This window comes from Dipteris shenzhenensis, chromosome 10, assembly GCF_047967505.1.
Source record: "Dipteris shenzhenensis isolate YYH24624 ecotype China chromosome 10, Dip_SZ_1.0, whole genome shotgun sequence".
Taxonomy (NCBI): Eukaryota; Viridiplantae; Streptophyta; class Polypodiopsida; order Gleicheniales; family Dipteridaceae; genus Dipteris; species Dipteris shenzhenensis.
The window spans coordinates 35,433,655-35,454,357 of record NC_141605.1 but is presented as its reverse complement, the minus strand read 5'-3'; the positions used below and the strand labels follow the sequence as shown (position 1 = coordinate 35,454,357).

General features: G+C 41.3%; 1 protein-coding gene across 1 annotated transcript in view; it reads right to left on the bottom strand.

Annotated features, from left to right (window-relative positions):
* Positions 1-4,088: 4,088 nt before the first annotated feature.
* Positions 4,089-20,703, bottom strand: part of LOC147897746 (adaptin family protein) — a 133,482-nt gene continuing 116,867 nt past the window's right edge. Inside the window, exons 9-11 of the mRNA XM_087380359.1 lie at positions 5,710-5,886; positions 5,007-5,495; positions 4,089-4,775 (exon numbers count right to left, since the gene is read on the bottom strand). Coding sequence (XP_087236485.1) covers positions 4,479-4,775; positions 5,007-5,495; positions 5,710-5,886 — 963 coding nt within the window. The 3' untranslated portion in view covers positions 4,089-4,478. The remainder of the gene's footprint in view (positions 4,776-5,006; positions 5,496-5,709; positions 5,887-20,703) is intronic.

Below are 20,703 nucleotides of genomic sequence, written 5' to 3'. Positions count from 1 at the left end.
CACAAGCATTGTGGCTATTATGGCCTCATAGGTGTTTTGTTCTTTTTCTAAATGATTTTATTGACTCTTCTGGTATGCTACTAACTAATGTAGGATTGAAGAAAATTTTGGGAGGCACTGGATAGGATGACCAAGTAAGTTAAGCGGGCCTCGAAAAAGAGCAGGTGCTTCCAGATCAACAAGATCATCTTGAGGAAGGCACATGACTTCATGGCGACTTATGCTCAAGAGCTGCACGAGAGGGAGAAAGTGCAAGAACTCTCCCAAAGAAGACATACAAATCCTTTTGTTACAGAACCGACGGTGGTCCCTCAGCCAACTGTACCAACATCTTCTCTTATCACTCCTAATGGAAGCGTTCCATACGTGCACTACAAGCGCCCTGTACCTAGATCTGATCCTAGAAGCGCCATGCATAGAGTTCGAATGGAGAGCAACATGGAAAGCCAACAGCTGCTAAACATATCGCTTCAAGAGACCCCTCAGAGTCACCGTGAGCTTGAGCACAATGGAAGGCCAAGAGATGCACAACTGACACATGCCAAGCACTCTTCTAACACCATTGTAGTTTCTATTCCCTTTTGTTTTGGCATGTCTATCCCAAAGCAAGAGAACTAGATTCTCTAAGCAGTGACATTCTCAGATACTTGAAAGAAACGGTTGTATCTTTTATAACAGTTCACTGTGACATCTTAATATAAAACCCCCCCTTTTTTTACATCATTTAACATAATTTTTTATAAACACTAGTTAACTTATTGTCTTTCAAATTAAATATAAGAAGATAGGAAATGAAGCTACTAATAGCCTTCTAGCTAGGGACAAGCTGGCTCCATGGTTCTAACATTCTTTAACATAGCCTACCAGGTCCTAGCAAATTACAAAATCAATTAGATATAATATTATATAAATTGAAGCAAACAATTAAAATAGGACACACATTGACTAGAATAACATTGCATGTCTAAGATAACACGACGAGTGATATCCACTAACAAGCTCGCATAAGCATCATTCTAGAATAACAACATTGAGCATCTTAAACTAACAGCATAAGCACAAGCTAGCTAGCTCTTTATGATAACATAAGAGAAAATAAGCTCGTGATCTGTGTGTTGTGTCATGTAAAAGGGCATGGATGTACTAGTGAGCCTTTTATGATATTTGAGCAAATAAGGGGAAATAAAGCTAGTGACCCATGTGATGTGTCATGTAAGGGGACATGAGTGAACTAGTAAGCTATTAGCATACTTGATGTCCATCCCAAATTGGCTACTAAGTGAATCAAATATGAACAGCCAAGGAGATTTAAACAATGGCATGTATTGTATTGAGCAAGTTCATGATGTGTTCCTCTATCCACTAGCAAGCTCACACAAACATTATTCTAGAATAACAACATTGAGCATCTTAAACTAACATCATAAGCACAACTAGCTAGCTCTTTATGATGATAACATATTTTTTATAAAATAAGAGAAAATCACCTAGTGACCTATGTGTTGTCATGTAAGAGGACATGAGCGAACTATTAAGCCCTTACAATATTTGAGCAAATAAGAGGAAATAAAGCTAGTGACCCATGTAATATGTCATGTAAGGGGACATGAGTGAACTAGTAAGCTATTAGCATACTTGTGAATCAAATATGAACAACCAAGGAAATTTAAAAATGGCATGTATTGTATTGAGCAAGTTCATGATGTGCTCCTCACCATATCTGGCCACTTACAAATGTTCTTCTTCTTTGGAGATATTCTAGTGACTTTGAATTTGCTACTTCCCTCAAGCATTACTTCCTCTTTATGCTAAATCTAGAGTCCTACTAATGGAGAATTTTGTTGATGTACAAACCTATCCATTTAGTGCTTGTTTTAAAGCATCATATATAAGGCTTCCATCTTTTTAGTGAGCCAAACCATACTTTGAGCTCCTTTCCACCTATAGAATCCCTCTCAAGTTAAGGAGAACAAACTCTTAGGCATGTTGCACCAAAGTTGTTGCTAGTATACTTCATTTGTCCTTGGATGCAAAGTAAAGCTTGATGATGCAAGCCTTGAATTGTTTTGAACAACCTATAGCTCCTTGTACTCCTTTGAACAACCTATTGTTCCTTCTTGGAATGCTTCCACCATTTTGGAAATTACTTTTTTTTTGTCATCACTCTAATGCATTTGAAGCCAATGCCTATGAAGCTCAAGATTTCAAGGCTTGCTAATGTATGAGATGACATTCTTAGCATCGTTTCTCTCTCAAATGGCATTTTCATTTTATCCTTTGTTTCTATTTCAATACCAGTTCACCCACAAGCATTGTATCTACCTCTTGTAACCTCTTTCGAAGACCTTGACAAACTTTTAACACTCTGATCTCACAACCTCTACCTACTTTTCTTGCACCCCATGGTAAAATGCATGGCAAACTATGTGGTTAGCTTATCTAAAGTGTTGAAATAAACAAAACTCACCAAGTTGTAAAACGAAGCATCACTTGCAATACCGAAGTGGTATGAGTCCAAAACGAGATTTGTCAACCTAAAATGTATCTCCGGGGATTATGAGTGAGACTTAACATTTTAAAGGACTATGCAAGTGAAGTCTAATATGTATTGTGATCTTGAGATCCTAAAGGTTATGATACATGGCTCAAATGGGAGTTCACACAATTACAAATGTGCAATTATGTTTCTGGTGTGCATCATGAGATTTTGCAAAGATTTCTTGCGAGACCAGTATATATACTAATCCCTCAAAAATATGTGGAGTTTTAGGAGTTGAGATGTTATAATTTCACAATGTGACACACTACTTTTATTTTATTTTAACTTTAGATTGTATTACAATACCATAAAATATCTAATTGGAGTTTAGGCATGACGCTAACATTTAAAAGGCTTCTTCTTGAAGAGTTTATATGGGTGTATTTTTAGTGAAGGTAGGGAGGGTTTGATTTTCATTGAAACTTTATGGGAGCTTGATTTATTATGTATGCATGAGGAACTGGATTTTCAAGGGATGTTTCAAGGAGAACCATATAATGCTTACTTGAGAACCATATAATGCTTACTTAAATCATTGATAAACTCAATTAGTCACATGATTTTGTCTTTATTTTTATGTATGCCCGAGGAGTTGCATTTGCGAGGGATGTTTCAAGCACTCTATAATGCCTACTTACGTATCTTTAAGCAAACCCTATCAACAAAAAGGCATTCTAAACTTTTAATGAACAATGAGTCAATGACGAGATCCTTTTACAAAAGGCAAATTTCCACCGCATGGATGCTCACATAGATTTCCCTCACCTTCAAGTCTCAACTTTCTTTGGGGGCTCCGTTTTGCCCATTGCACCCACCACCAAAACCCCGGAAAAAAAGTTCAAAATCTTCGTGATTGCCTATTTGACCTCTTCCTATCAAGACTAAACTGCTCCACAATTTCGATAGCCTGAGTAGCAAGCAGATGAATCCTCCTAAATATGAGCTATATTCTCGACCTTTTTGTGCCATTTTAAGACCAAAAGCGGTTACATTTATAAAAAATGGAAAGAGTTACCAAAAACTTAGCCAAAAAGATTGTAAACTATATCCCTAACCTTTTCATGATATTGAGAGACAATTTAAATTGTACTATGCATAAGAGTTTTCCTTCGTTGCTAACACCATAAGTTTTGGTTTACGAATTTTGTCTTCACAAAAGTTTGTGCAGTGTTTACAATTCTAGAGGTCAGCTATATTCACAATAATTATGTTTGATCAGTATTTTGGGTACCAAGTGTCAGCTTGAAATACTAGCAAGCAACTTCATGAGAGTATCAATTATTCTAAAAATGTTGACAATGACTAACCCACAATAATAGAGGCAAGGCTTGCATTAAGTATGGCACGCTGAGACGAGCTAGGTAACTGTGGAAATGTTCACTAATATAATGCAAATTGTCAAGATACACATTCTCTGCTTGGGTTTGGTGACATTGATACCTTTCCAATTAGATACTATCTACTAATATATAAACCGCATCACACCTCATATGTAGACTTTTCAAAAAAACTCAACTTTGGCCTCATACAAAAATGTGTCGTCCAGTATGCTACAACAATCACCTCCAACTTCATGAACCAACATATCACATGAATCGAAAAGAAACAATGTTTGATTCTGGACTTGCCAAAAGAGCACTTGTAAATGCCAAGCCCCAGCTAAGTTCAAGGACCACCCCATCCCCCTGGTGCAGGGCAGCTTTCTGCACAAAAGAATGGTCCTGCGCTTTGTTTGAGGCTAACATCCTCATACAACTTGATGTAGTTTATGCCAAATGCCTTTTATTGAACATACCCTGCAAAAGCTACCTGTTAAGGGCATTGCAAGAACATTATAGTCCACTCCAAGAACAGTTGCACTTCCCACTTTCAGTGATGAGCTCCATTGTTCAATTGTATTGGAAAAATGTACACCAAATAGAGGTGACCAAAGGAATACTCAAACGCCAAATTTCAAAAGAGCCGACTGGAATACACCCGCAAAATTCTCAGACGAACTAGAATCATCTGTCTTGTATTTTGCTGTGCATATTCTAGATGAGATGTTTACAATGCATTCAACTAAAAAATAGCCTGATCCTGCAGGTGAACCAGACTTCACTGCGAAAAAAAAGAACTTGAAATTTGGTGACTGTCCACCAGAGGCAATGCACTGTATTTGATGGGCTTGCATATGACGTAGAAGAGGCTGAGGGCCTGTTAAAGTTGCCACTGCTTGTGGTGACAGAGAGTATTCCTGGTAAAACAGGGTGAAACATGCAGGTGAAATTTAATTCCAGAAAATTAATGGCTCAGGAGCTCAAAGAAATACAGAACCAGGATAGCAAGGCTTAGAATTCCAAGAGTTGACATTAAAGAGAAGGTGCATGCATGCATAATAATGGGACAGTGCATATCAGAAAGAATTCAACTGTGCGTAGACATGTGGCTTCATCTCTTCCTTTTATGATTCATAAGAGGAGTTTACCCGTGTTAAAGCCACTGGAAGTTGCCTCCATTTTTGTTGAAAAGCTGCTGGATCAAGGACTGGCTTTGGATTTAGCTTAAATAGAGCAGGAGGAGCAGCAGGTGCAGTCGGAGTGGCAGTTGCTGTAATAACAGGCAGGCCTAATCCTAAAAGATCATCGACCGCCAAACTCACTGCAGAAGACATCATAGAAGCTTCTCCTGTTGTTGGAGCTGGAGCCGTGGGGGATGGAGACCGGGAAGCAAGCTGCAAAGTTGAGATTTCTGATGTCAATGCATTTGGAGCATTGTAAGACAGGGAACCATTGCTACCGACCCCTCTGAATTCCTCTTTTTCTGATGCACTCAACAGCAGGTCATTGTCATTTGCATCTACACGCTGGCCTGGCAACATTTCATCGGATGACTCTGCTACTGATGTCATGGTTGCTCCATCGTCGGAGAAGTCAAATGGACCCCGATGTTCTTTATCTAAGAACATGTATGAAGGCTGCAAAAAAGGAACACCATGGACAGATTAAACGCCAAAAAGATCTTGTGAGACCCCCAATCTTTGTCCGGTACCTGCAACCTCACTTTGAACTTCGCAGGGACAAGCCCTGTTGGAACCAAGACAAAACAAACGCACGCCCCTTGATTTTTGTGAATTCACAGCAGAGCTCTTTTTACAAGGAATGAAAGAATGATGGGTGGCCCATTCTAACCTCCTTATACACAACAGCCAGGCTGTTGAATTCATCAAAAATGCGATCTTTAATCTCACTACTTTGTGTGTCAGCAAACACAGAAACTGCTTGCTTGGGTGGACTAATGACACGTTCAGCTTTTTCCACTCCATGTTGCAGAAGCCTGTAGTAGAACAATGCCCTGTCATGCACGTCCTGGAAAGAAAAAAAAAGTTAAGATCTTGCTAAATCCTGCATCAAGTAAAACCAGAATTGCTTTGCAGGACTCAGATTTGTGGCTTCCTCCGAGCTGAAATCTGCCAAGAGTCCATTTCATGCGCTATGCCCTTATATTTACCATTAATCACTAGTTCGCAACCTTCTTAAAAGTGATATGCATTACCACAAAAGATAAGGGCAACCAGAAATGTGAGAAAAGAATCACATAGCACCCGGAAAACCCCTGAATGATTTCAGTATATCTAGAATACTACAATATTCAAACAATGTAAAACCGGTAGGTGTGGAGGTCTCCAAACCTCTCTCTCTCTCTCTCTCTCTCTCTCCCCTTTCTTTCATTCTTTCTGTATGCGCACGTGCGCTATGATTATACTGTCATTTTCGGTCCCATAGGACATATTGGACGTCCAATGGACGTTGATCATCATCTCTCTCTCTCTCTCTCTCTCTCTCTCTCTCTCTCTCTCTCTCTCCAGCGCTATGCCCATGATCGCTTGGGGTATTGCAGTAGTTGAGGCATTCCAACACACACCACAAAATCATGCCATCATCACATTCAAGACACGCGAGGATAGGTTGGCAATCCTTCACCAAACCAAAGCCTTGAAAGGCACCGAGATATGGATAGTGGAAGATCTCACCCCTCAACAACTTTATATCTCGAAGGTATTGCTCTCATTAAGGATTTCAAATCAGCTAAGACACCAACGGAGGGGAGACACTCAGTCTATCCCTGATGTAATACATAAGTCTTCTAAGATAGTAGGATGGATTCTCAGTCCTTAACTGATTTTGTTTTATTTAGTCTCATAGACCTTTCAGTCTTCTGTACACTATAATATACTCTCTCTCTCTCTCTCTCTCTCTCTCTCTCTCTCTATAGCAGTGCATAAACGGAGGGCTTTAGCCTCACTTCGCACCCGATCACACCAGCTGCAAATAGAAACAGGGGGATGGAAAAAGATGCCAAGGGAGAGTAGAATATGCCAACTATGTGATCAAGGTATGGTTGAAACAGAAGAACACATGGTAATGATATGCCCTCACTATGCACACATTAGGGAAGAGTTCAATCACCTCCTTGAGGGACATAACAAACTGGCTGATTTGCTGCATAAAGGGTCACCTTCAGCTTTAGGAACATTTGTGTATAAGCTCTTCAAGCATAGGAATCCACCTGAATCCTAGAAGGTGGTTTCTCTTTCCACCCTCCCATCTTCGGGAGGAGCTTTCATGTACTTGTGATATTGTATTGCTCAGGTCCCATAGGCCGGTTTTGGTCTTCAGAGGACGATGATATATTCTTCTTCTTCTTCTTCTTCTTCTCTGCAACGGAGACTTGATGCAGGATGGGTAAAGCATTACCAATTTGAAAATGACTGCAGTAATAGCAATACAAGAAGATGGCATGTACGAAACATGATTTTTGGGGCATATGTGATACAAACAGTGCTCTATGGAGCAGAGGTGTGGGGTGGGAGTATATCATCCTCGAAATGGAATGATTTGGAAAAAATGCAGAAATCTTTTATTAGGAGACACCTTGGCATCAAGGCTACTACACCCTACTCTCTGCTACTTCTAGAGACAGGATGCTTACCCATAGAGTTACATGCTTTAAAGAAGGTACTCAGATACATTACAAAGGTCAAAGGCATGGATGCTGAAAGGCTGCCAAAGAGGGCATGGGGAGAAAGTCAAAAGCCCCAAAAGACAAACAAGAGCAAGATTTTGGCATCTGGATGGGCACTAGATCTGAGAAATTGGTTCAGGAAGTGGGAGGTAGAGGAGTACTTGAACTACTCACCAGAGGAGGTAGATGAAGATGCTTTTCATCGTGACCTGCTGAATGCACTACACAGGAAATGGCAAACAGCTAAAAATAGAGATAAGTTCGAGTACTACTGCACATTTATCAATCCCCAATATTGGCCCACTTATACGGCAGAGGAGTTAGCCACGCAGAAGTACATTTGCACACCTATGGCAATGCATAAGCGGAGGGCTTTGGCTTCACTTCGCACCCGATCACACCAGCTGCAAATTGAAATAGGAGGATGGAAAGACATGCCAAGAGAGAGCAGAATATGCCAATTATGTGACCAGGGTATGCCAGAAACAGAAGAACACATGGTAATGATATGCCCTTACTATGCACACATTAGGAAAAAGTTCAGCTCTCTTCTTAAGGGACATAACAGACTGGCTGATTTGCTACATAAGGCGTCACCCTCAGCTTTAGGAACATTTGTATCTAAGCTTTTCAAGCACAGAAACTCACCTAGACATAAAGGTAGTTTCTCTTATTACCCTCCCCTTTGAGGGAGGAGTCTTTATGTATGTAAGGTTTTGTATTGTTTCAGGTCCCATAGGCCGATTTTTGGTCTTCAGAGGACGATAATATATTCTTCTTCTTCTTCTTCTTTTCTCTATATATATATAAATAATGAGATCTTTTAGTGGCACAATAGGCACCCCCACTTGCCCTACACACCACGGGGATTAAATTATATTTGTCCTTTAGGTTGATGGACTTCTGCAGAACTCTCTCTTTAATAGATCGTCACTGCCGATTGCTGATTCTCTCTCTCTCTCTCATCGGGACCCTCGGGGGGATGGCTGCTCTCTTGCCGGACCCTTGATCCAAATCCTTCTATACAGATGATGTGGTCTTACTATCATCCTTAGCAGAGGGTCTCCAGTGACAAGGATGTGTAGGAATATAAAAGGAAGAACTAGAAACTAGAAAACTAGAAGTAAAATAAGAACAAGATTGAAAGACAGACAAAGAGTTACCTTGTAGATGAGTGTAGACAAGACACAAGCTAGATAGATTGCAATGATGTGACCCATGAATATATGGGCCAAAGTACAAGACATAAAGCAAGAGTGCTTATGGGATAATTGTAGAGGTGCTACATGGCACATACTCAAGACACAAAGACTAGACTAGACTAGACAAATGTAGACTAGGGAAATAGTACACTTAGTGTGCACTTATCTCCAACACCCTCCTTAAGTGGACACTAGGAGTAAGACAGAAAGACAAGACTAGAAGACAGACATAAAGACTGATAGACTGAGAGACAAGACAGAAGACATGACAGACAAAGATCCTGAGACACCCCTCCTCAAGTGATATCCTCATATGGATCCACAAGGGTAGGGACAAGATGGATCTAAAACAAAACACAGTCAGATTGATAGACAAATAGACTGATAGACAAGACTAGATAGACAGAAGACTGACTGTAGACAAACAGAAAGACCAAGACACTAGAACCCCTTGACCTACATCATCGGTGGTCAAAGTGGTGGACAAGAAATATGAAGTAATCAGAAAGCCCACTTCTCATCATATGAGGAAGGAACAGCAGGATTTGCTGATGGAGATGTTGCAGCAACATGGGCTGAGGTAGATGCAGGGGCTGATGTAGAGGGTTTGGAGTAGCAGTCCCTCTCCCGGTGATTATCACGGCCACAAATGGTGCATGGATGAGCCTTGAAACAATCCTTCTCCATATGATTAGTTTTGCCACAATGGGTGCAAGGCTTTCTTACCTTAGAACTTCCTTTCTTTGCTAAAAATGCAGTGTCAGTTACCTTTCGTTGTTGAGTTCTTTCTTCCTCTTGGAGAGCATTGATGATACCTTCAAGAGAAGGATTATTGTGATACTTGAAGGTAGTGACAAGAGTAGCATAGGTGTCAGGTAAGCTTTTGAGAAGCACAGCAATAGCAATATCTTCGGACATGAGAGAATGAGTAGAAGAGGCCATGTGGGAAGGTCTCACCTCTTGCTAAGATGCAAGGGCAGTGTCTATTCCCTTACAAGATTGCAGAAATAAATGAAAGAAGAGATCCAAGAAGCCGGCTCGCTCACCACTTGTCAAGGCCATAGCATGTGACAGCCCATCGAAGCATGAGGAACCAGCAAAAAAGGACTGCTCAGCAAACTGAAAGAGGCAATGCACAGTACCTTAATCCCAGGCAGAGGCAGAGGCGCAGAAAGGGGCGCGGTCCAGGAGGTGCAGGCAGCGCGAGCTCCAAAGCAATGCCGTAGGGAAGACATGGGCAGCTCTCAGGCGATCTCCGTGCAGTCACGAACAGATGGCGCAGATCACGAACAACAGCTGGAGAGGTGCAGCCTGTTGAAAGAGGTACGGGCGAACTGCCAGCAGAGGGTACAATGTCGAAGCGATGGTACGTGCAGGTACAGATTCCGTACAGTCGTACGGACTGTACGGACAGTCTTGGCTGTACTTCGAGTTGTATGTACGTTGATGCACGTGCAGGAGCGACAGCAGGAGCGGGAGCGGGAGCAGGAGCGACAGCAGGGCCAAGAGCTGATGGGCGTGCAAATCTGGCAGAGAGCGGAACTACGCAGCAATGGCGCGCAGATCTGGCAGCGCAATGGTGTGCTGTGGTGGCGCAGATCTGGCAGAGAGATGGCGGGTCGGAAAGAGGCGGGCAGATCTGCAACGGCAACCTGAACAGGAGCGGCAGCAGCGTGGAGAAGACGGGCAGAAGATGGAGATGGCGACCAGCTGAGCGGGACAGAAATCTGAGAAGAGGCGGCTATGGCTACAGCAGACTGAGGGGAGAGAAGAGGGATCTACATGGCTCTGATACCATGTAGGAATATAAAAGGAAGAACTAGAAACTAGAAAACTAGAAGTAAAATAAGAACAAGATTGAAAGACAGACAAAGAGTTACCTTGTAGATGAGTGTAGACAAGACACAAGCTAGATAGATTGCAATGATGTGACCCATGAATATATGGGCCAAAGTACAAGACATAAAGCAAGAGTGCTTATGGGATAATTGTAGAGGTGCCACATGGCACATACTCAAGACACAAAGACTAGACTAGACTAGACAAATGTAGACTAGGGAAATAGTACACTTAGTGTGCACTTATCTCCAACAGGATGCACTTCATACTTTCTGCGAGACACATGACTCGAAGGTCAACCTTGGTAAAACCAAGGCCATGATCTTCGATTCAACCCAAGCACCCATGCCCAGAGAGCACTTCACATTGGTTGGGTTACCGGTGGAGAATGTCGCATCCTACACAAACTTCGGGTTCTTTTCACCAGCCCAATTTTCATGACGTGACAAGCGATGCAGGACCGACTAAGCAAGGCATACACTGCACTTGCTACATTTGAGTGGCAATGCTTTCACTCTCATTTCCAAGATCCCCATACCAAGTCTCTTCCCTTTGACTCTTTGGTCCCTCCAGTGGGTATGTAAGGCAGCCATTGTTGGGGGACAAACCTATCAAAGATAGATTGAGCTCTAATGTAGAGGCTTAAGGCTCTCTTGCTTTCACGGATGATTCGGACTAAGCCTTCAATCCCACATCAGATAGTTATGGCTAAGTTCGGAGCATCCCCACTACAGCTTGACGCAGCATTCTAGGTGATTATGTGCATCTACACGTCAATGAGTATGGCACTTGCACTGAGCATCCCCACTACAGCTTGACGCAGCATTCTAGGTGATTATGTGCATCTACACGTCAATGAGTATGGCACTTGCACTACAAGACCGACGCAGGCTACCATGGCTGGCCCTATCTCATCCATGGCTTTGGTAGTTGAGGGTGACCAGAGGTGTCAATATGCACGTACATGCAATGGTTTGAGAGTCTAGGGCCCCACATAGATAGATTACCCCCTGTCAATATAGAATTGAGGCACCCTCCGTCTCGCACAAATATCAAAAGGTGAACCAGGTTATCCGGAAGGATCTCTTATAAGTACACAATTCAGGACCTAGTTGGTACCTAGCAAGTTTCTTGTGAAGCTCAGCTTCTACAGAGAACACTGCTTGCAGATTTCAGTGTGGGGCTTCATTGACCCACCAAGATATACACGGATTCATCTCCCCCCTCCTTGAGGATATCAATCAGGTAGTTCTGTGTCTCATCACATCGACTTCACATTGAGTGTGGATGCGCTAAGGGCATACCCAGATTTGTACTTTATGTGACTGGCAAGAGATCAAGTCAGAGGAGCATTTCGCTTTCAGATGCCCTATATACTATGAGATCCAAGGTCCCTATCATTGTCTCTTCAGAGATGGCTTAGGTAAAAGAAATACTACACAGGAAGGAGAGGGTGTGGAGAAACTATATGCTACATTAGGAAAGGCTAGGATAAGGCAGCGATGTCGAAAAAGGACCCAAACACGTAATACCTATGGCTAGACATCAATGAAGGGGAAGATACTTTTTCCTATTGTAGCTTACTACTTCACACCCACAATCCCCCATCTACAATAATAATAGTGTAAATCTCTAGTGCACACCCGTTCTTGTACATCAAGGAAAGGACACAGAGGAATATTCCGAAAAAGGCATGAGCGGATCTGAATGCCTAAACATGCTTCATTCAAGCACTTAGGACAATGAAAGAAACCCACTTCAGATGGAAGAACTTGAGAAGGAAGACGGAAGAATGGAAGCAAAAGAATGGCCAAAAATCTCAAAAGACAAGACAAATGTCACCTCTAGGGGCAAACATAGCTCACTCTCTCAAGCTGTTTCACCTTACAAATAGGCAATGGGAGCAAGATTTTTAGCAACACAAGTGATTTCACATGCACAATTGCAAAGGGATCTAGTGTGGTTTTAACTACCTCATAATTGACTTACATGCAGCCCACATTCTAAAAGACTTGCTTGATGATGGGATCACATCACAAAGCAATCACTCTTTTAAAATATGGACTAACGTTTTGTTCTTTGGAAAAAATGCAAGCTAGCTAGAGATGAGATAACCAAGGAGAATAAAGCACCCTTGCAGAAAAAGGTAGAGTATATCAAATGTCGTGTAGAAACAACATTTGGAAGGTGCTTTGAACAAGCACAAATGGCAAGGCAATTGTGATTGGAACCCCATGATTTGATTTGCATGGCACGTTGAATTAATTAGCATCTAGTTTATGTTTTATTTTATTTTTTTCATGAAGAAGACTTCTATTATGTATGAAAAAAGCCCTAAGAGCAAAATACACCATGTGTACAATGAGAAAAACTTGAGAGGGTTAAGCCCTACTTAACAAAAAGCCCAGTAAAGCTCCACGCCTAGGGCTGAAAGTGTCACCTCAAACCTCCAGTGACCTCATTGAGCAAAACGAAACAGCCTCTCCACTCCCTCAGGAAGATAGCAGTACTCTTATTTTCATTGATGCTTCTCTTTTGCAAAGGGATCAGCATGCCCGTAATTCCCAATAGTAGCCACCACTATGTTGTCAATCTCGCACATGATGCTTTAGAGTCCCTGGAGGAAATGGTTCCAAATATTTGAGTGGAGATCTAGAACTACCCGGAGAAGCTGTCCTTCAAATGTCATGAGATTAGGCTAGACATTTTGCTCAGGATGAAATAATTTTTTAGTAAGATCCCTCTTGTAACTATTGACTACTTACATCATTTAATTCTCTTCCAATATAGTGGAAAGCTTTTGACTCTTCACGGAGACCTTCATGGGCCTATAGTTAAAATGGTGTCGTATAGATTTAAATTCGTGTTAAGCAAAATGAGCAATATTTTTGTTCTAATTTGGAAACGCTTCATTTATTGCAATCAGATGAGTGTGACGGTTTTTGGTATGTGAAGAAAACTCAAATGGTTTTCATAATAATATTTCCTCTTATTTGGATAAATACACATACAAAGTGTTCCTTGCATGTAATAATGATGAAAATATGTTTCCTGTCCCAAAAATAGCAATAGAATAGAGTTTTTTGATATTGATTTCTTTGATGGTGATACTTAGCCATGAACATGGCTGCCCCTATTCAAATGGTGGGTGAGTAGTGTGTCAATGGGCTATCCATTGCTTGACATTACTATGATAAGAATCAACCAGCAAGCACTTATTCAACTGTGATAAGAATCAACCAGCAATTGCTAATACTCACGAAGGTAACTTGCTCGACTAGTACTTGGAGTGAGGATTCACCCAAGGTTCAATTAATCCAAGAGATTTTGTCTGAGTATTCAGACATGTTTCCCAAGGAACTTCCCTTGGGTCTGTCGATAAGGGAACAGGATGCAGAATTGTCAGCTATACAGGATGCAGTCTTAGATCAGCTTGATGCTCCAGCCAACAAGGACCCAACAATAGAGAGAGCAATGCAGCTTGTATGGCAGCACGTCAAAAGTTGACCATGAGGTTGAAACTGTGCATGGTGCATAGCCTATGTAGTGTCAACCGTACAAGACTAATTCAATTAAGGAGAATGAAATTGTGCGGCAACTTCAAGATGCCCTTGTAATTCACCATGAGGTGCACTAACAGAAAGAATGGAGAGACCGATGCACACCAAGAGAGGCAGACCATTCGCCCCCTATGTTGTCTCAGATGGACGAGCTCATTGATTGGCTTTGAAGAGAGAAATACTTTACAAAGATCAATTTAAGAGCAAGCTATCACTAGATAAGGATATTTGAGAAGAATGTCTATAAGACTGCATTTCGTATGAAATCTTGCCATTATGGGTTCTTGATGCTTCCATTTGGACTCACTAATGTGCCAACATATGATGAACAATCTCTTTCATCCACTTCTAGGAAACCTTGTCTGATAACATCTTGATCTATAGCAAGTCTATTTTAAAACATGGATGCCATCTATGGAAAGTGCTTTCTTGGTGGTTCCATTTGGACTCACAATCTCTTTCATCCACATCTACGAAACCTTGTTATAGTCTTCCTTGATGACATCTTGATCTATAGCAAGTCTATTTCAAAACATGTACACCATCTATGGAGAGTGCTCACTGCTATCGATACTTTGAGAAGAGTAACTCTTTGCAAAGGAGAGTAAGTGTGAAATCTTAAAACATGAACTCACCTATTGGAACAGATCAATTCTATAAATGGTGTCCATATTGACTTTGAGAACATCATAAAGGTATGTGAACAGCCACCCTCAAATTTTTCTAAAGAGTGGAAAAAGGAAAGTACAAAGTACAAATGTCGAGAATGAAGCTTGATGAGTGTTTAAAGCGATTGAAACACGGGGTTACGTTAGCTCCTATGCCACAAATTGTAAACCCTAGTGAACCATTCATAGATGAACGGATGATATTAACTATGTTGTTGGTGTATAATTGCTCCAAGAGGGTAGACCAATAGATTTTGAGAGTAAAAAGTTAATTGAGCCACAATAAAATTGGTCAAAGCATGGAAAAAACATGTATGCTATTTTTCACATGTTGAAAGAGTGGAGACATTATCTATATGGCTCTACTTTTGTGGTCCATGTAACTGATCTTTGAAATATTTTTACAATTCTTCCAACCTAAGAGATTGAAAGGCCTGTGATTACATCTTAAGAAGAATTTGACTTTGAGATCCATTAAATAAAAGGATCTAACACTGAGATAGCTGATGCCTTGAGCCAAATTGATAGTTTACTTCACTGAAACCATTTAGACCTGTATGACTCTCTTAGGGGCCTTGATCTAAAAGATGATTTTTTCAACTGCATTTGAGATGAAGTAAAAGCTAGGAGTCCCCCTCTTGGTAGACAATTAGAAAGTAGTCACATTAGACTAGTCTTCTTTTTCGAAAGGGTAAGGTCTATGTACACAGGGTAAGAGATATGAAACCTCATATCTTGTTTGAATGTCATGGTAGTCCCAGTACCCGACCCAAGAGTACAATGAACTTTGGATCTAGTCAAAAGAGCCTTCTTTTGACCTAAGCTTAAGTTGATATCGAATTGTATGTTCGAAAATATTAACCGTGCCAAGTCAATGAAGCTGAGCGCTTGAGACATGGTGGCCTAGCATCCTTTGGAGAAACCTGGAAAGAAATAGTAGAGTATTTCCATGAACTTCTCAGTAGGATTATCACGGACTTCTCGTGGGCATGATGCATTTTGGGTGATCGTGGATCAACTCACCAAATTGTCACGGTTTCATTCTGTAATCTACCCGTAGAGGACAGCCAAAACCTTCCACGTAAAATACAGCAGAGACACTTCATTTCTCTCCCTCTCTCAACAGATACACTAGGGCCCAGGACAATCGTCAGGCTGGACCCCCCCAAAGGTTTTTATTCATAAGAGCGAAATCAAGTACAAGAGTTCAGCGTAGAAGCTGTTCATACATAATCCAAACGTGAATGAATGAATCATTACTTCATCTCTGACGCTCCCCTTTCTTGGCAACAAGCCACTTGTCAAATTCTACATTACTTTCCTAATTACATGCCACTAAGGGCAACTCTGGAGTCTTCGAAGCACTTGGTCATGCAAACCGCCTCCTAGATGCTTGTTAGGCTCCATTGCGCTTAGGAAAATCACTCTTCCTAGTACCTACAACAATTAATTAAAGCGCACCACCATGGTACCCATTAATTGTTAGCGCTTTGCATGCAAATAACACACTGTGGACTAATTCCAGTCACGGTGGGCGTCCCCACTGAACACATGTGCACACATAACAAATATAAAAATATATATTTATTCCGGAGTCAACACTTTTGATCATAATTAAGGGGCTTTGACCAAGGGTCGAGGCGCCTTAATTATAGTCAAGTCTCTCCAACCAAAATTGGCACAACTCTCCAACCGAAGTTAGCACATCTTGGTTAACCGTAGTTAACCCTCTTGGCGTATGCCAAGTCTCGTTGCCGAAGTCAACACTCTGACCGTAGTCAGCTCTGTAGTTCTCTGGTTAACCGCAGTTAACCCTCTTGGTAATAAACCAAGTCTTCCTGACCGAAGTCAGGTTTACTTGACTAGAGTCAAGTATCTTTGACCGTAGTCAATTCTTTGACCATTAAAAGAACTCTTTGACCATAATTAACACATATGAAAACTCTTTAATTATGATCAAATAAATGGTCAACTGTACTTTGACTTAGGATATTTACATTGTGGTGACATCCCCTCGGCTTCTATTCAGTTGACCTCAACTGAAAAGCTTCCTTGTAAACATCCAAAAGCTGTGGATGATCGGATAACATGTTTTCATCCATCCACTTGGCATCTAATGCCGTATAATTCTTGAATTTTACAAGATACCTGTAAAACTCCTTGCCCTGAGGGCCTATGCGTACAGTATGGTACACAATTTGCTCTGCCTGAAGGACCTCCTCTAACTCATCCACTTCTGGTGGATCTTCTGATACTGGCTCTGTAGGCTCTGGCCCCTGAAATTTCTTTAGAAGACTCACATGGAATGCATTGTGAATCCTCCAATGCTCTGGCAATGCTAACCTGTATGCAACCTCATTTATTCTTTCTGTAACCCTGAAAGGGCCATAGTACTTAGGAGAGAACTTTGCATACACTTTTTGTTTGCCTTTAAACTTGCGGAGCCTAGTTTTCTCAAACTTTAAAAGTACCCAATCCCCTTCCTTGAGATCTAGCTGTCTCCTATGCTTATCTATAGCTCTTTTATGTTTCTCTTGAGACCTTTTGATTGCTGTCCGGACTTGGCTGTAAGCTGTCTGGAGGTCTCTCACAAACTGATCAGCTGCAAATATTTCATCCTTGGTCCTCAGGATAGGTGGCAGAATCACCTTCCCATAAATGACTTCAAAGGGGGCTTTCCCTGTAGAGCTGTGTACCGTATTATTGTAAGCAAACTCTACCAATGGTAGGTACTTTTCCCAGTCTAAACCTTGGTCACCCACGTAGCATTTCAGCATATCCAATGCTGTAGAATTTGCTACTTCACTTTGACCATCTATCTAGGGATGGCAGGAAGAAGAAAAATTCAGATTCGTCCCCATGTTATCAAATAAAGCTCTTCAGAATAGACTGGTCATTCTGGGATCTCGATCACTGACAATGGACTTAGGCATACCATGGTACTTAAAAATTTGCGCCATGAAAAGCTTAGCCATATGATCTGCCTTTATGGTTTTACGAACCGAAATGAAATGAGCTTGCTTGCTGAATCTATCAATGATAGTCCAAATCCCATCATTCCCTGACTTTGATCTTGGCAAATCAAAATTGAAATCCATTGTAATACTTTCCCACGGTGCCTGAGGCACGGGAAGAGGCATAAGTAGGCCAAGTGCCTTCCGTCTATCATACTTCACTTTCTGACACGTAAGACATTCAGTAACAAACTGATGTATGTCTTTCCGCATCCCTGGCCAAAAGAAATACCTCTCTAGTGCTAGAGTTGTTGCTGTAATTCCTCTATGTCCAGCATAGGGATGTGCATGGCATTCCTCCAAAATCTTTTTCCTCATCTCTTGGGTGATGCATAGGCAGTCGTCTTTCATTAGATACCCATCTTTCAAGGAATAGTGACTGGTGGACTGCCCCTCTTGCATTTGCTGTAAAATCTCGCCAAAATCTGCATCATTAGCATATTGCTCCCTCATGCCTTCCAGGTCCTGATGATAAGCAAAGTCACATTGTTGACCTGGGGTCTTCGGAACAAGGCATCTGCCACTATGTTCCGAATTCCTGGGGTATGGACAATCTGAAAATGATACATTGACAGCATATTTGCCCATTTCATATGCTTCTCAGAAAGTTTTGTCTAAGTTAGAAAATATCTCAGACTTTGGTGATCTGTTTTAACAGTAAAATCTGCACCCAAAAGATAATGCTTCCATGTGTTAATAGCATGAACTACAGCCAACAATTCTTTTTCATAGATTCCCAGATATCTTTCAGCATCACGCAATCTTCGGCTCTCGTATGCTACTACATGTCCATTCTGATGTAATGCAGCCCCAACACACTCTCCACAAGCATTGCAATCAACATCAAAAGGTTGATAGAGATCCAGGACTACAAGAATAGGCTCTGTAGTCAACTTCTCTTTGAGTGTATCTTTGAGTGTATTGAATGCTTTCTTCTGTGATATTTCCCATGTAAAGGCTGCATTTTTCTTAGTAAGGTCATGTAATGGAGCTGTGATATCAGCAAAATGCCTGATAAATCTCCTGTAATAGGAGCAAAGTCCCAAGAAACTACGGACTTCATGCACAATTTTTAGCTCAGGCCATTCTTGGATGGCTCGAATCTTTGCAGGATCCATCTGTATCCCATTCTTGGATATTATGTGCCCCAGATAATGGATCTCTTCCAAAAAGAATTCACTTTTCTTGCTATTGGCAAAAAGCTGATGATTTCGAAGTTCTTAAAATACCAAAGCAAGATGTTCCCTGTGCTCTTCTTCTGTCTTTGAAAAGACTAGGATATCATCAAAGAAAGTACCCGTGAAATGCATGTACTTTCGGAAGATGCGATCCATCATTCTATTGAATGTGGCTGGAGCATTTGTCAACCCAAAAGGCATCACTAAGTATTCATACAACCCGAATGTAGTGCGAGAAGCTATCTTATGCACATCTTATGGTTGTATCCTGACTTGATGATAGCCACTCTTCAAGTCTATCCTACTGAAAACTGTTGCTCCTTTAAGCTAGTCAAGCACGTTATCTATGCGTGGTATCAAAAATCTATTTTTGATGATCATCTTATTCAATGCACGATAATCAATGCACATTCGAAAAGAACCATCTTTCTTCTATACTAGAAGCACTGGTGAGCAAAAAGGAGACGAACTGGGCTGAATCAACCCTTTGGACAGCAAGTCCTATACTTGAGCCATAATCTCCTCTCTCTGAGTCGCACTGACTCTATAAGGTGGTCTATTTGGTGGCTCACTACCAGACATTAACTCTATCTGATGATCTTCTGGCCTCTCTGGGGGTAACTCCTCTGGCAAAGCATCGGAAAAGCAATCTTTAAAATTTTCAAGAAACTGAAATTTATCTTTGTCTGCATCATTCATTTCAGCATGCATATCATTCTCTTTTTCTTTTACAAAAACCATGTACGCGGAAACTGCAGACTTTATTGCTTTACCACATGTAACATCAGATACAATGGGGATAGTCTCCCCTTTATTCCTGGCAACTAAACAGTGGTTTTTCCCCCTATGGATAAAACTCAGCACCCTCTCAGAGTATTCTATTGTTACTTCCTTTCGATGGAACCACGGTGTACCCAGTACAACATCATGTTGCTTGAGAGGAGAGATTAAGAAGTCCTCCTGATCTACATAGCTCTGCACATGGACACGAAGCTTTCCAATCAAAGGAGTAACTTGCACTGGGTTCCCCTGGAACATTTGATCAGCATCAAGAGCTCTGCCTAGTTCTTCAGTTTTTATCCCTAATCTTAGGGCTAAATCTTCAGATATGAAATTGTTTGTAGATCTTGGATCAAATAGGATTAATGCTTGTTGATCTCTTATCTTTCCCCATGATAGCAAAAGCTCTTTTTTCTTTGGGTCTGAAGTACTCCCCAAAACATCTTGGACTGCTCCCACCATCGGCCTCGGTGGTACTTATAGCTTTTTCTGCTCCTTAGAACCCGAAGGATTCTCAGGGCACTGCGCAGCCATATGCCCCTCTTTCCCACGCTTAAAGCATTTCACATCTCTACGGAATTCAGCTATCTGTTCAGGAGTGAATGGGGATTTGTATGACTTTGAAAACTGAGTACCCCTCGGCTTCTGAGGCTGAAACCCTTTCTTTTCAACCTTGGGATACTCTTTCTTTTCTGATTTTGAAAAATCAGCTTTCTTTCTTTCAGCACGTCCTGCAGGCAAAGACATTGTGGATGGATCTTGTAACGGCACAAGACTAGCTACTAAAGCTGAATGCATAAGGTCTTGAATGTTCTTTGCCCCCAAAGCATTCACTACTGCCTAAATTCTTGGATTGAGACCAGCTCTGTACTTTCTCATTTGGGTTCTTTTGGAGATCTTTTTGAAAGGTGCAACCTGC